We start from the raw sequence: 15,739 nt of genomic DNA on the forward strand, positions 1-15,739 counted from the left end.
AAATTATCTTCATTCTTCCCCAAGGCACATAACTTTTATTGCCTATACAAGAGTGGAATAGAGAGAAGGAAACGGGTCACTGCATGTCAATTGGAGATGAAGAGGTCACTTACTGTAAGTAGGAGCCTCACTCATCAGGGACACATCACAACGTGCTTCATGAGAACCCCCATAATAGCATCTTGGGGTCAGGAAATGTGCCATGAAGTAAGCTAAGTAGCTTGTATGCCAGGCAACCTTCCTTTTATTAAATCAGCTTAAGGTTGCATAATATTCCAGTACTCTGGCCAATCCAAGTGGCTTTGCTTCCAGGGCTAATTGACAACTGAATGTTTCATTCTGGTGGCATGGAAGCCATCTTTGAAAGTGACCCAGCAGCACAGGGCTACAAGTATCTTCAGGAAAATGGGAAGTACTGTTTTCAATAAGGGAGTAATATCTTGTTAGCATTTCCTAGCCAGTCATTGTTCAGTCATAAGATCTATTATTTTTTATTATTCCTGTGGCATAAGGTAAGTTCTTCCTCCCCCCATCATTCTACTGTGTTCTAGCAAAATGATTTGCCTTTAATTTATTACAGTGGCACCTCGGGTTAAGAATTTAATTCGTTCTGGAGGCCCGTTCTTAACCTGAAACTGAGAGCCAGTATGGTGTAGTGGTTAAGAGCGGTGGACTTGTAATCTGGTGAACCGGGTTCGATTCCCTGCTCCTCCACATGCAGCTGCTGGGTGACCTTGGGCCAGTCACACTTCTCTGAAGTCTCTCAGCCCCACTCACCTCACAGAGTGTTTGTTGTGGGGGAGGAAGGGAAAGGAGAATGTTAGCCGCTTTGAGACTCCTTAGGGTAGTGATAAAGCGGGATATCAAATCCAAACTCCTCTTCTTAACCTGAGGTACCACTTTAGCTAATGGGGCCTCTCGCTGCTGCCGCTCCACCGCTGCGCGATTTCTGTTCTCATCCTGAAGCAAAGTTCTTAACCCGAGGTACTATTTCTGGGCTAGTGGAGTCTGTAACCCGAAGCGTCTGTATTCTGAAGCGTCTGTAACCTGAAGTACCACTGTAATTTTAAAAAAATTACATCTCATTTTCCCCCCTCCATTTGAAAGAAAATTCTCCTGGTTAGCTATCGAGTGTTGTTGGAGATCTTGATGGCTTTGTGACATTTTTGTTGGTTGGATTCTGCTATTAAAGCTTAAATATCTTTTCTCTCTGTGTGTGAGCTTAATCTGTTCGTTAGAAGGATTTGTGCCAAGTAGATTCATTAGTCAAATCTTTCTCAACTTACTGCAAGTGGGGATTAATGGTTTTGCTGGCTCTGGAGTGCAACTTCCCCTCCAACCTTACTTGTGTGTGACCTCCACTTTACCCCCTTTGTGTAGTGCAAAGTTTTCCCTTACCTTGGAGTGATGAATTGCCCCCGTGAAACAACACGTGAAGCTTTTCACAGGTCTGAATATCTTTGCACAGATGTAATTTGCTCAGGACTAAGCTACACATTACATAAATTGTGTGGCTCATAGCCATACTGTGGGATTTTTTTAAAAAAAAAACATTAGCCTAGGTGCAACCCCCTCCAATTTTCATTGGGACCACAGCAAGAGGGCAGGTTTATCTCCTACTCCTCCGGGCACACCCCATCCCACCCCCAGGATCACAGTTTGGAAGGAAAGGGGTAAAGCTCACCTCCACATATGCTACTGTTTCTAGGAAAATTGGGCCCTAAACTGAGCAGCTAGACTGGTGACTGGGAGTGGCTGCCGAGACCATATAACACCGATCCTGAAAGACCTACATTGGCTCCCAGTACGTTTCCGAGCACAATTCAAAGTGTTGGTACTGACCTTTAAAGCCCTAAATGGTCTTGGCCCAGTATACTTGAAGGAGCATCTCCACCCCCATCGTTCAGCCCGGACACTGAGGTCCAGCTCTGAGGGCCTTCTGGTGATTCCCTCACTGCGAGAATTGAAGTTACAGGGAACCAGGCAGAGGGCCTTCTCGGTGGTGGTGCCCACCCTGTGGAATGCCCTCCCACCAGGTGTCAAGGAAAGAAGCAACTATCTGGCTTTTAGAAGACATCTGAAGGCAGTCCTGTTCAGGGAGGTTTTTAATGTTTGATGTATCCTGTTTTTAATATTCTGTTGGAAGCCGCCCAGGTTGGCTGGGGAAACCCAGCCAGATGGGCGGGGTATAAATAATAAATTATTCTTATTATTTTTACTTGTACCTGGGATTAAATTTCCAAACCTCCTGATGTGGTTGCTAGCCACACAGTTAACGTAATTTGCATTTTGATGCTTGCTTGCACTGTTTTCAGAGGTACTGTTTTCTCCCTTGTTTCAGTTGCTCAATGCTCAGCCCAGACCTGGTGGGACCTGGTGCAGAGGGGGACTTGATGGGACCCACTGCAGCTTCCAGACAGTCCTTGTCAAAATCAAGACCCCAAAGGGCCAGAAACCCCCAGATAATGCTAGATCACATCTGGGGTAGAATTTGGCAGTATCCTCAGCCATTTTTTAAAAAACAAAAAATAACCCTCCATATTTATTCTATGCCATTGCTTTAACCATTTGCCCTTGTCATGGTTCCAAGCAATATCTGGCTTCCAACTTGCTGTTTTGCAAGAGGAAACTTAAACATGGTTAGTAAGAAAGACAGTTCAAACCAAGCTTGTCTTGCTTTGAAGGCAATCTGTAATCATGATTTAATCTATATGTTAAGCGTTGTTTCTCAGTGGAACCTGATTAGAAACATATTTTCAGAACAGATGGACGGTGCCCATGATGATGGTGGAGTTAATAACATTGGTGTGCCCTTCTGATGAATGTCTCTTGGAGACCTTCTAAATTTCCCTTCTTCCGTGTGTCCATTGCACTGATCCTGCTTACCCAACACCTACATGCCACGTGAGGATTTTGACTAATGAAGAGACCCATCAGTGGTATGACTTCATTCCTTGAGGCCCACCTGCAAGTTCCAGTCCTTGCCTCCGAAACGAAACTTCCTTTTGGTCCTTGGCAGACTACTGTCTTAGGAGACTCGCTGGTGGTTCTCCATCCACCTCTTTGTGTGTAGATCAATTTGTTTCTCTCTCATGTTGTTGAAACCGTGACTCAGAATTAGAATGAGAAAGGGCTTTCCCTTGCTTTTGAGAAACCTCACTTCCGTTCTCAGGAGCTTGGAAGCGTTGGATGCACAAACTGTCTCAAAAGCCCCGAGAGTGATGTTTCCACGCCATCTGTTTCCATGCTGTCTGGCCCTTTTAAAAATAAAGGGAGCAGTTCTTTGTTACACACAGATGTTGCCTTGCTACCTGCGTCTACATATAGCAGCAGATATATTAAATCTCCCCTCCTAGCAGTAAAAAAATCTCATCTGGGTGGAATAGGAACAAGTGTACAACTTGTTGCTGCCAGCACAAACAGCTCTGTTCTTCCACTTAGAGCTGGCTTGACCACACTCCAGAACACTTTGCGATCTCTCTCTCTGTGCGTAACTATCTCTCCCATTAACTGGGAGAAGAATGGGCATAGATTGGTTTCACCCACCCAACTCCGCTTCAGACTGAATTCAGATTGTGTGCATGTACAACAAGTGACTTAACCCCTTGGAGAGGTGAGGAAAGGAATTTGCTTAACAATTCTGAGCAAGACAAAGTTCTTCCACTTGGCAATTGACTTGTGTTTGCTTTGCTTAATGTTTAAAGGCACATAGTTTTGCGCTCTCTCTCTCCTGTCTTCCCTCTCATTCAGTCCTCATTCTTTTCCCCCTTTCCTTGACTTGGGCTGAGGCCAACCCATTTTCTTGAGGTTTTGTTTGTGAGCTGCCAAAGTCATGCTGAAGGCACTTCAGGTCAGCTCTGCCTGGTTCAGAGACGAGCTGGCATGCTCACTGCTAGTGAAATATTTGGTAGTGACATTCCCTCTCCACATACAGACAATAAATTTGTATCTCCAAGGCAAGGTTGCTTGTATGCTTTTTCTGCTAATAGTTATTACTGATTGTAGCCAGACTCGTTGTGCTAACGCTTTCTATTGCTAAGTATCCGATTTTATTCAGCAGGATTCTTAACTCTTTCTATATAACTATGTGCAAGGGGTAGGCAATGCGATGCCCTTCTGATGTGGCTAGACTACAACTCTTCTTTTCCTTGACAATTTGCCATATGGCTGGGGCTGATGGGAACTGGAGTTCGACAACATCTGCTGCAGGGTAGCTACTGAAGGATTCACATGCCTTAGGAACTGCTTCCAGCCTATCTTCTGTTGTAGCCTCCAACCCTAACCCAGAAAGATGTCAGCAGAGCTGTCAACTACCCGCATGCTGCTTTAAGGCGCACCTGTTAGCATCTAGGTACAGACAGCAGTTGGCTGCTTGATGCCAGCTTTGTCAGTGCTAGTCCTTTGGAGGAAGAAGAGATGGAGAGTCTAGATTCCGTCCCTCCCTCCAAATCACAATTGGTCCTGTCTCAGCCGATACAGCTGGCCATCTGCTCGGAGTTGCACACACAGTTCCCAATCCAGTGCCAGGAACAGTTTTTGCAGGAACAGTGTGCGCAGTCCCAGTTTCTGATGCAGATATCCAGCAGTGGGACTCATGCACCTTTTTTGTCCATGCATTTTCCATTCTAGGAAGCAAGGAGTGCATATGCATCATCTTCTCTGGATCTGTGCATCTGTATTATTATTTGTGCATCTGTATTATTATTATTATTATTGTTATTATATTTATACCCCACCCATCTGGCTGAGTTTCCCCAGCCACTCTGGACAGCTTACAGAATTGTACCGAGGTAGTGGTTGTTACACCATTTATGTACTCAGAGGCACTTCCTTTGATATGGATGAGTTTGGCTAAGGTAGCATAGGAAATGGAGCCCTTCCTAGGTCTGGAAGACCTTTCAGCAAGAGGACCGCTAGAGCCTGAACTTTATTCTAGATTTTCCTATATTGATACGTACTGAGGGGGTGTGGAAGATTGTGGTTCTGGGTTTCCGCTTTGTGCAAACTTTTTCAACCATCAAAATGCGTCCAGTTCACATATTTATTCATAGTTTGGGAAATTATGATAGTGTAGAGGGAAAATATCTCTGTCTCAGATACTTGGAAAATATTTAAATTGTCTTGTTTGCTTGCTGGTTATTAAGCGTGACTCCTTTCCCAAAAATGGAAAACCCCATTTCTGTTTTACATATGATATGGTAGTAAATAATGATATCATGTAGTCTTGGAAGAAAAAAACCCGTACTAAATTGGGCCAGTTTAGAACTCTCTGTTGTCTGTTTGCATTTAGACAGCTAAGGGAACAGACTGGGAGGAGGTCCTACAGGGCATGTGTATCGCCTCAGTGAGGGTCTGTTCTGTGCTCAGCAACTGGCTTCATTTGCCCAGTGTGTGTTGCTTGCCCCTCAGCCATGGCTATAGGCCCCAGAACATTTTTAAGGCCAGTTGTGGGAAAGGGGGATGGGGGTTTGAGGAGTTCACATGGAAACATTTTATGGGGTGGGTGGGTTAGCCACCATTACCGTAGGAACAACTGATCTGTGCCCCTCCGTGTGGCAAAGAGTAGAGCAATAGGGTAATAATTGATGTAGGGAAATAATTTACATACATGTGTGTGAGAAGAGAGGGAAAGATTTCTCCCCTTTCTCATCCACTCCACCAGTGATGGGGTTGAGGGGTGGTTCGGGAACCTGATTCATGTTCCTTTGGACTTTTCCCTCCAAAATGACTAGTAGACATCCAGTTTCTCTGTGAGGTGCAAATGTGTTCGGATGTGAACGTTTTCCTTTTAGCTGGATGAATTCCACCCACTCTTTGGCCATTTGTTGAATCTGCTGAATGTTTGCAGGATGTTTCATGGCTGATGAACTCCTAGTGGGAAATCCAGCTGTTCTCAGTTCCACTTGGTGATATCATCACCACCATCTAGCTTTCTGTCTTTATTTGAACATTTTGTTTATTCAAGATTGGTCTTTTATGGTAAAAGAAGATGTTCCTTCAGCACCTGGCACTGTAGCAGAGGGGCAGAACAGGAAAAGGGGGGAAATTATTAGCCAAGTTTACACGTTGCTACTGATAATATTTCCCCCCCCCCCAATGTATTTGTTTATTAAATATTTATCTCCTGCTACATCTCGACTTCCTTTTCTGTAGAAGACAGCAATCCCTCCTGTAATCTTTCAGAAACATTTTCATGGGTGTTTTGAGAGAGGGAAGAAGGGAATGAAGTCTAGCACAGGGAGGGCTAATCTTTATTGCACAAATTCTTAATGCAAGGGTAGTTGGGGCAAGTTCTCTTTCAACTTGGGAGTAGCCAATGTGTTGTCCTCCAGAGAGTGTTGTAGTTCAACTCCCATCAGCCCTGACCATTGAGCATGCTGGATGGGTCTGGTCAGATCTGGAATCCAACAATCTTTGGGGAGGGCACAGCCTTGACTATCTCTGCTCTAATATAACAGGTTTTCCCTCCTCCAGTGATGCTAATGGAAGTTTATTCTCACCTTTCACCCTTTGCACCTTTCACCTTTCACACCTTTCACCTACAGCGCATGCTAGGTTCCTGCTTACAAATGGAGGACTCTATAGAGACATACTAAATGTGTATCAGGTCAGGGAAGAAGAGGCAGGGAGCGCAGTGAAAGAAGCAGAAAGAGGAAAGAGCTTTGGTGAGACGGCATACAAGTCATTCTGTGTTTATTCAGCATTTGATCCAGGATCGATGGCAGGAATTTGTTTGCGTGTGTGTGAGTGTGAAAAGTGGAAATATGTAAACCACCACAGAAATTTCCTTTGGAAGGTGATACAAAAATTTGTGTTTGTGTAAGTAAGTGAATAAAGACTGGGCCCTATTTGTATCTCATATGCATAAAATGTTTCTTGGATAATATTTTCACAATGCGCCCTTTATTTGCATCAGTGTGTCCCAAGCTTGAGTCTCCAGCTGTTTTTGGACTACAATTCCCATCATCACTGGTCTTGCTAGCTAGGGATGATGGGAGCTGTAGGCCAAAAACAGCTGGAGACCCAACCTTGGGAAACACTGGTCTACATTACCCTTTCTGCTGTGCAAGATGCCACTTTGCGTGACACCATTGGTGGATAAGCCATTATTGTTATTAATAGAAATAAATTTATAACCTGCCCTTCTTCCCACACGAGCCCATTATAGGGTGATTTCTTTATTGGTATTTATGTGCCAAAGCAGCCTTATGTTTCTTTGCGTAGCAAGATCCCAAGCTACCATGTCCTGAGGGGGAAAACCACTTAATATCTTTTCAGCCTAGGGTGGCCTCTTTGCTGCTGCCTCATTTGTTCTATTAGTTTCTCTCACAAAGGCCCCAGTCACCCTCCTTACAACTAGATTCAGACCAAGGGAAACCAGGTCAAAACCGCAACTCCTCTTGAAGTCCTCAGGTAGAAATGGGGGTTACTTTCTACAAAAGTAGAGCTGAGGTTGTAAGTAATAATCACTGTGCTGCTTTGAGGATGAACAAGGTGAGAGGGTTGAAGGATGCTTCATACTCAGAACGTGATGCATACTTTTAAACCTGTGGCTTTTTTTTTGTATTCCCTCCCCTTCCCCCTGGCTCCCTAGGTAGATGAAATTTACCACGATGAATCATTGGGGGTCCACATCAACATTGTGCTGGTTAGAATGATCATGGTGGGATACAGACAGGTAAGATATTAGTAGCTTTTCTTTCTAATGTGATATATGTGCAGGCATTAGGCAGAGGAAGTAAGAAGTTTGCAAACCAGTTTACATGGTTTTTCTGTACTACCTGTTCTCTAATTGGCCAAGCGTTAACATCCCTCATGCCAGAAATAATGGGGTATACAGTGGTGCAGAACCTTTGGCCATACAGGTGTTATTGGACTGCAGTACCCATCAGCTTCATCCAGCATGGCCAGTGGTCAAGGATGATGGGAGATGTAGTCCAACAACTTCTGGAGGGCCAAAGTTTTCCTAGTCCTGCTCTTCTGGGTGGATTATAAGAGATTGTGGGCATTGGGGAGGTGGTAGAGAGAGGGCAGTAGAGAGAACAACAACAGATTTAACGGAAATCTGTACTTTCAGAGAACTGGCATGTTGTAGCCTTGGAGGAACAGGCCACATGTAGGGGATCTAATGTGTTGGCTGTTATCCATATTCTTAAAAATAGAAAGTAGAGGAGAGGACTGAGCAAACGTAGGGCTCAGATGCTAGGGAAAGGCTTGATAAATGTGGAGATGGCTTGTCAGTCTTTTAATTGATCTCCTTCATTTTCTGTTCATCCATCTAAGTCAAGGTTGGCTAGTCCTTTTTAGGCCAAGGGCTGCATAGATGGCCAGCCCCCTCTTTGAGGATCATATGGGTGTGGTCAATGCATACTTGTATGTGAGTTCATGCATGTGCACATGCGCACTCGTGCACACGCACACACATCTGCTCACTTGTTCACTCATCACACCTACAGGCCACCTACAGCACACGCATCACACATGAAGAACTCAAAACACGCACACACATCATATTTGCAGCTGAGGGCTTTCCTGAGTAAAAAGCAGTTACTGCCCCTCTGCACTGCAGCCCTGGAATGACGATGGTCAGTTGCTTTTTGCTCGTCACAGGCTGAGAGTTTTTATCTCCCCATCTCACCTTCGAGAGCTATAGCACTGACGTTGAGAGATAATGCTGTGGCTTCCAGGATTCGGCCCACAGGATAGCTGCCTAAATGTTATAGGGAGTTGTCTCCATGGAACAGCATGTTTTGAGTTGTTTTACGGGGTTTTGTCACTCATGGAAGAATGCCTTTTTAGGTTTCCATCTATTTTTGAGCTGCTGACTCACTATGAGAAGGCAAATTTCCAATCAGCTGCAAGCCTCACGCCGTATTTCTGACACAAGAGTATGATTTTTGAACTAGAGTTTCTGAAACAGACTTTATGAAGCCCCAATTTAAATTCTGGCCAGGCTCACTCATCCTGAATGAATTTCTCATTTCCTCGTTTCCTGTAGTCGATCAGTTTAATAGAGCGAGGGAACCCGTCTCGGAGCCTGGAGCAGGTCTGCCGCTGGGCCCATTCTCAGCAGCGCTCGGACCCAGAACACGCAGAATACCATGACCATGCTGTGTTCCTCACCAGGCAAGACTTTGGTCCCGCAGGTATGCAAGGTACTGTATTTATCTCGATCAGGTATGTGCAGTTTGGTGGACACAGGAGAGAGCCTTCCAGTTCACAAGCATTGTCTGATGACCTTCTGAAGAGCTTTTCCTTTACTGATTGCCCTTAAAGTTTTAAAAAGGCTTATGAAAGTTGGGATTTTAAGAGGAAAGATGGAAGACAGACATAAGTATAGTTTAGCCTTTTGAATTGTTTGTGCATGCTTCCATGCATGTGTAGAGGTGGCGCTAATTCACACTTGCGCTATTCTCTAACCAACCAGGCTAAATACAACCCCTTAGTTATGCAGTGTGACCTCCTGGGTGCTTGATTAACCCCTTTCCACCCAATTTTTGTATTCTTGGTCAGGGATCAAAAGTGGGTTTATTGAGCCTCTATTGCAGCCTTTCTCAACCTGTGGGTCCCCAGATGTTGTTGAACTACAACTCCCATCACCCCTAGCTAGCAAGGCCAGAGCTCAGGGATGATGGGAGTTGTAGTCCAACAACATATGGGGACCCACAGGTTGAGAACCGCTGCTCTATTGGCTATGGGATTTTACATGACTTGGCTGGTGTCAAGCTGTGCCCGTCTGCACTACATTCAAGAATTTAGAACAACAAGCTCAAACTGCAGTCTTAAGAGAGCACTTAAAGGAAGGTCAGTGCAGCAAACTGTATTTGCAAAGAGGTTTCCAAAATCACGTGAATGTAGAGCCTGGAATGGGGGGGGGGGCTTGCAGAGGAGGAGCCCCAGAGGGGATGCTTAATCCCTTCCAGAGTTCTTCTCTGGAAGTGCCACTCCCACAAGTTGATCTCCTCTGCATTCTGGTCCTGGAGTCTGTCTTACAGGTGTGGGAGAGGAAATAGTGTTTTTTTTAATGGGGGATTTGAAGGAGAAAACTGGTGGTTGAGGAAGAGGATTACTTCCCTTGCAGTTTCTCCTCTACAAATTCAATCTGCCCTGCATTGGCATGATGAGAGGTTGGTGTATTGGGAAACTCATTTGGCCCCTTCTATCATGTGGCTTTGCCCTAGAGCAGGCATAGGCAAACTCGGTCATCCAGGTGTTTTTGGCCTACAACTCCCATGATCCCTAGCTAGCAGGACCAGTGGTCAGGGATGATGGGAATTGTAGTCCCAAAACATCTAGAAGGCCGAGTTTGTCTATGCCTGCCCTGGACGGTGGAGGGAAAGGGGGAAGGATTTTGCACACAAAACACATAATTGGGTTTGATAAGAGTTCAGCGTGTGATTTCCAAATTCTAGGTTCCTGTAAGGCAAGGTAAAACTATAGGCTGTTTTAACTCCATGCCTTTGTATTTGTGATTGTGCAGTCTGAGATATTTTTTTTGTAGAAGAAAAGTCATTTGGAATAGCAAAGCGACTGAAACTTGGCCTAAAAATATGTGTTCATATTTGGCTGGTGTTTTTGCTGTAAGCAAAAGAAGTGAGGTATTTGAAAAGAATCTTAAGTATTAGCCTATGTTGCTGCTTTCCCCGCCCCAAGAACAAAGTTTCTGCAACTGTGACAAGTTAACATTTGTTCCTTGTCTGCAATGCGTTTGAGTCCAGTAAACAACACCTAACTTGGACTTCTAACTCTCCTGTCTTCGGAGGAACTTCTTCTTCCACAGAAGTTCTTACTCATTGAAGGGTTTATTTCAGTTATTCCAGGAAGACTATTAAATTCAGATGGCTCCAATTCTGATGGTTGTTTGAGAAATAGACTTTAAGAAATAGAGCAAATTGCAATTAATTCACTGTGTCCGTTGCAGTCTTTATCTTCATGTCCATTAACATTTAGCATGAGTGAACTCCAAAATATTAGAATGATGAAATTAATGAATCGAGTTATGCTCAGATCGTAAAAACCATTCTGACAAAATAATTTCCAACAACCAACGGTTGCCTTTCAAGTGTTATAAGCGGAATTCACGAATGTGAACGTTTTAAAAAATAAATTCTACAGTGTTACATCTTCCCCTCCAAATTTATATGAAGGCAGGTCTATGTTTCGTCATCATGAAATATAACTGAATAGTGATTAGAAAATGATCCTTTAGATGCACTTCGTTTCAAATCCTTATTTGCAGTGGAAGTGACCTTGGAGTTCTGTGTCCAGGTTGTTGTGATGTCAAACCTGTGCAATTGAAACTACTGTTCCATGTCAGAAGTACCCAACTGGCAACCAATACCATCCACATAGAATTATAGGGCTGAAAGGGACCTTAAAAGTCACAAAGTGCAACCCCGTGTTCAGTGCAGGATAGCCAAAGCTGAAGCATTCCTCCTTACTCCTCCTGTACATCTCCCACACAGGATTTTGGGATATTTTGCAAGTTGCTTTCCTAGGGCTACTTCTGCTTTCATAATAAAATAGTTGCCTGCCAAATTGCAGAGAGGGTAGTGAGCCCCGTTTAGTTCTCCCTCGCCAATCAGCTTAAAAGGCAAATAGTAAAGGTAAAGGGACCCCTGACCATTAGGTCCAGTCGTGACCGACTCTGGGGTTGTGGCGCTCATCTCGCTTTATTGGCCAGGGGAGCTGGCATACAGCTTCCGGGTCATGTGGCCAGCATGACTAAGCCGCTTCTGGCGAACCAGAGTAGCGCACGGAAACGCTGTTTACCTTCCCGCCGGAGCGGTACCTATTTATCTACTTGCACTTTGATGTGCCTTCGAACTGCTAGGTTGGCAGGAGCTGGGACTAAGCAACGGGAGCTCATCCCATCGCGGGGATTCGAACTGCCGACCTTCTGATCGGCAAGCCCTAGGCTCTGTGGTTTAACCCACAGCACCACTTGCATCCCTTAAAAAGGTAAATAAACCTAGACTAATTGGTCTGTAATCTGACAGGCTTCATTCACTTCTGTCTAACGGGGGGAGGGGAGTTAGAGCTATTTGGGGCAATATGGTAGGGCATGCTTTTCGGTGAGAAAGCCCAGGGGATGTACGTGGTTTTCAATAAAACGCTTTCCTAAGCATGACAGCTATTGTTGTGATGGAGAGTGTGAGGGATTCTTAAATGAGAGTGTGACTTATATTTTCCTCTTATATTTTCCTCTCATTTTATTACCCTTAGTACAGTTCCACCCAACCGTTTAGTTTATAAATACATTTCAGCACGGTCACATTTGCGCTTATAAAGCCCAATGCCTCATTCATTCATTTTAATTCTTCTGCTTCCGCTGGGTGTCTCTGGAATGAACACCATGGGAAGATCTCGCCCAGTGTCCTGAGGTCAGGGCAAGTCTCAAAGCTCCATGGGGGTGGGGTGGACGGGTGGACGCAGCAGCTCCATAATATTTTGGCTCAGCACAGGGATACAAGCCAAGAGAGGTAGTCAGCAAAACTGAAACGGTAATTAAAGTGCGCACGCTGGTGGCCCGCCTTCTCAAAAGGGGTCTAACGTTGATCCTGCTAAAACCATTTGCTTTAATGGAAGCTGCTCTGGGCCTTTAAACCCAATAGCTATGCAGTGCATTGTAAACGAAAGATCAAAGTTACAAAGGTGGCCATTCATGACTTTGGCAGGGGTCCCTGACTTTCCAGTTCCATTTGGCAAGCGTGCCTGCTTTAAAATGCTGAGGCCTCTGTTTGTGTAGAAAGTAGTGCTCGGGGTTGTGTGTGGTAGTTTTTTAAAAAAAAATCATGGGAAAGAGACATTTCTGCCCCCACCCCTCCATAGCTGTTTATGTGAAGTTTCTATGGCAAAAGTAGTTCGATAACAGCCACCCTGTGGAAGCGTTTTGTGCTGGTTTTGTGGTGTTGTTTTTTGCGTGCCCCAGTGGAAATCATAGACTCATAGAATATTATAACTGTAGCATTGGAAGGAAACCCAAGGGTCATCTAGTCCAGCCCCCTGCAGTGCAGGAAACTTTTTGCCCAACTTGAGGATCAACCCCACAACCCTGAGATTTAAGAGTCTCATGCTTGACCAGCGTTGCTAAATGTTATAATTGGATCATATCAATGGTCTGCATTGCGCCATTTCTATTCCTTTTGTCTCCATTCTGTGTTGAATCCATTTATGGGGATAATAGCCCACTTGACACAGGGTTGGGCAGGAAAAAGGTATAAATTCTCCTCCTGTCTCCAGAAGGAAACAGGACAAAAGTGAATGGCGGTGCTACCTGAAAGCACAATCTGATTGGTCAAGGGCATTGCCATTAAGCCATGGAAAGAGTGAGGAATGTAAAGTGTCACACACACACAGAGAGATATGTTAAATTCAGTCCTTGGCAATAGAAGCCGAGATGACTTCACTGGAAATGAAGTCTGTACCCTGCTGGCTGCTCTCCAAACACTTGGCCAGCTGAGGTATGTGGCAAAGTCTTTTTGGTTTCTGCTTCTTCCTTGGTAGTGTTTATTTCACCCTCTTTGTGCTGTAGAACAGCCGGCATTTCTGTTGCGTTTTTCCTGTCTCTTGACTATGTGATCCAGTGCAGAATAAGAGGATAATGGCTTGTCACTGATAATTCGTTTTTTTAAAAAAGCACTGATTCTGTTAATGTAGCTGTTGCCTCTTGAGAGAAGCTGTAATGTCACTAAATGAGGGTCAAACCATTTTTCTCAGGGGCCAGTAAATTTCAGGGTTGTGGGATCTATTCTAAAACAAAAGAAAACAAAACACCAGAGCCCCCAAATCTACCTGTCCGAGGCATTTGCAAGATTGTTGTTTGGGATGGAGCCAGTCACATAATGGGAAAGAGAATTAAATGCCTGTATTCAACATCTCAAAAGTATCTAAATGGAGAAAAATCTGTATCGAGGGAATAATTTGTATAGCTATTTTTTTTAAAAAATGAACAAATAAACTTAGCAGCACCACTGCATGCCATGCCATATACAAATAATGCACAATAAACATCTAAGCCAGAGACAGAGAACCTATGGCTCTCCATCTGCTGCTGGCCTGATCATTGGGCATGTTGACTGGGGCTGTGAGAGGAGTTTGAAGCCCAGCAACAGCCAGGAGGAGAATCGCAGCCCTCACCACTCCGATCTAACCAGTCACTAGGTGCTAAATGCCAGGAACTGGACCTTATGGCATTTGATGACAGATCTATTGAGAGTTTGACCCTATTTCCCACTAGCCTATTTCAGGGATGGCTGGTGTACAAGCCTAAAGATCCACAGAATCGTCGTACGGCTACGAGGTGCATATCACTTTACCTCCGACTCTGTTCCTTGCTAATAGTCCCCATTGCAAGCCTGCACAACCTGTGGCTCGTCAAACCAAAGGCAGCTCCTGGTCGTACATTTAAAGTGGCCCACCAGAGAGTCAACCAACTTCCTACTTTTGCTACCTGCCTCAGGCTGCAGAAACAGAGGCATCGTCAAGCACGGGGAAGGCCCCCACAGTATCCTTAGTGGGCTGCATTTGCCTTGGCATTTAGTTTCTGTTAGTTTGTCTGAATGCTTTCCCTGCTGGGTCATTGCCACAATGCCGATCGGGAATGTATGTGGTGGTGGGTAAATTACTGTATGTGTGCGTGCTGAGATTTAAAACCATTTTTTGCATTAGTTAATGAATTTTGGAAACAGATTGGTATAGAAATATCGGGAATCGTGGGTAGGAAGGTGGGAATATCTAAATTAATGGTTCTTATTAGTCTAAGTAGCACCGAGTTAAAAACAAAAGAGGAATGTAAACAGGTAAAATTGATGGTAACTGCAGCCAGACAGGTTATAGCGAGTAATTGGAAAAATTCAGAAGAGCTAGGGGTGAACCAATGGAAGAAACAACTGAATAATATTTTAATTTTAGAATATCTAACTGTGAAGATACACAGAATGAAAGGGTTTAAGGTTAGTGAGAAAGAGGAGGATTGGTTTGAGAAGATATTGGATTATTTGTGTGTGTTTGAACAATTTAGGGCAATTAAAATGTTAAAAGTTAAATAAACCTTGTGGATGGAGGAGTGTCAACGTAAATAAAATTGTACATATGGTCGATTTGAATATGTTATTAATGATTATGTACACCCAATGTATCAGCCGCCTGGGGTGTTTCACTGTTTGTGTTTTGGTTGTTGGTAAAAAATAAATTTTTAAAACATTTTAAAAAAAACAAACAATTTTTTATTTTAGGACCTTCCAAGCATATATGCTTTCATAAGGTCTGAGTGGCGGAACATCCTAAAACGATTCATTTGCATTCCCAGTGAAGCTCACCTCCCTCCAGAGAGAGCTGGGTGTGAAATTTGATGGAAACAGCTCTAGTACTTGATTCCCCCCTCCCCGTCCTACATGCCCCCCATTCCTGCCGTGGTTCGTTTTCTCTCCCTTATTCCTCTGCTTTGTTCCAGGATATGCTCCTGTCACAGGCATGTGTCACCCTCTGCGCAGTTGCACCCTCAATCACGAAGATGGCTTCTCGTCGGCATTCGTGGTCGCTCATGAGACTGGACATGTGTAAGTCGTCGGGGCAGGTTTCTCACTGGTATCTCTGCAGTGATTGATGCCTGGGTGCCCTTTGTTTCAGCTGCTCTTAAAAGTTTGCTGGCTTAATGAGAAATTTTAATGCCATGCTCTGGGCAGAAACATCCCCCGCATCTTTTGGTGTTGATTCTCCGACGAGTCTTTCAACCTTC

The 15,739-nt window shown here is 44.3% G+C and overlaps 1 protein-coding gene across 4 annotated transcripts in view; it reads left to right on the forward strand.

Moving 5' to 3' along the window:
* Window positions 1–15,739, forward strand: part of ADAMTS14 (ADAM metallopeptidase with thrombospondin type 1 motif 14) — a 70,059-nt gene that overhangs the window by 29,728 nt on the left and 24,592 nt on the right. For 3 of the 4 annotated variants that reach the window (XR_014006976.1, XM_081189568.1, XM_081189570.1), the window contains exons 5-7: window positions 7,595–7,678; window positions 8,999–9,155; window positions 15,455–15,560. Coding sequence is in view for 3 of the 4 variants with exons in the window: in XM_081189568.1 (XP_081045694.1) it covers window positions 7,595–7,678; window positions 8,999–9,155; window positions 15,455–15,560 (347 nt within the window). In the remaining variant the exon portion in view is untranslated. The remainder of the gene's footprint in view (window positions 1–7,594; window positions 7,679–8,998; window positions 9,156–15,454; window positions 15,561–15,739) is intronic. The other variant, XM_081189569.1, reaches the window with a different exon arrangement.

The sequence above is a fragment of the Podarcis bocagei genome (genome assembly GCF_964188305.1).
Source record: "Podarcis bocagei genome assembly, chromosome: 4".
NCBI classification, from domain to species: Eukaryota; Metazoa; Chordata; class Lepidosauria; order Squamata; family Lacertidae; genus Podarcis; species Podarcis bocagei.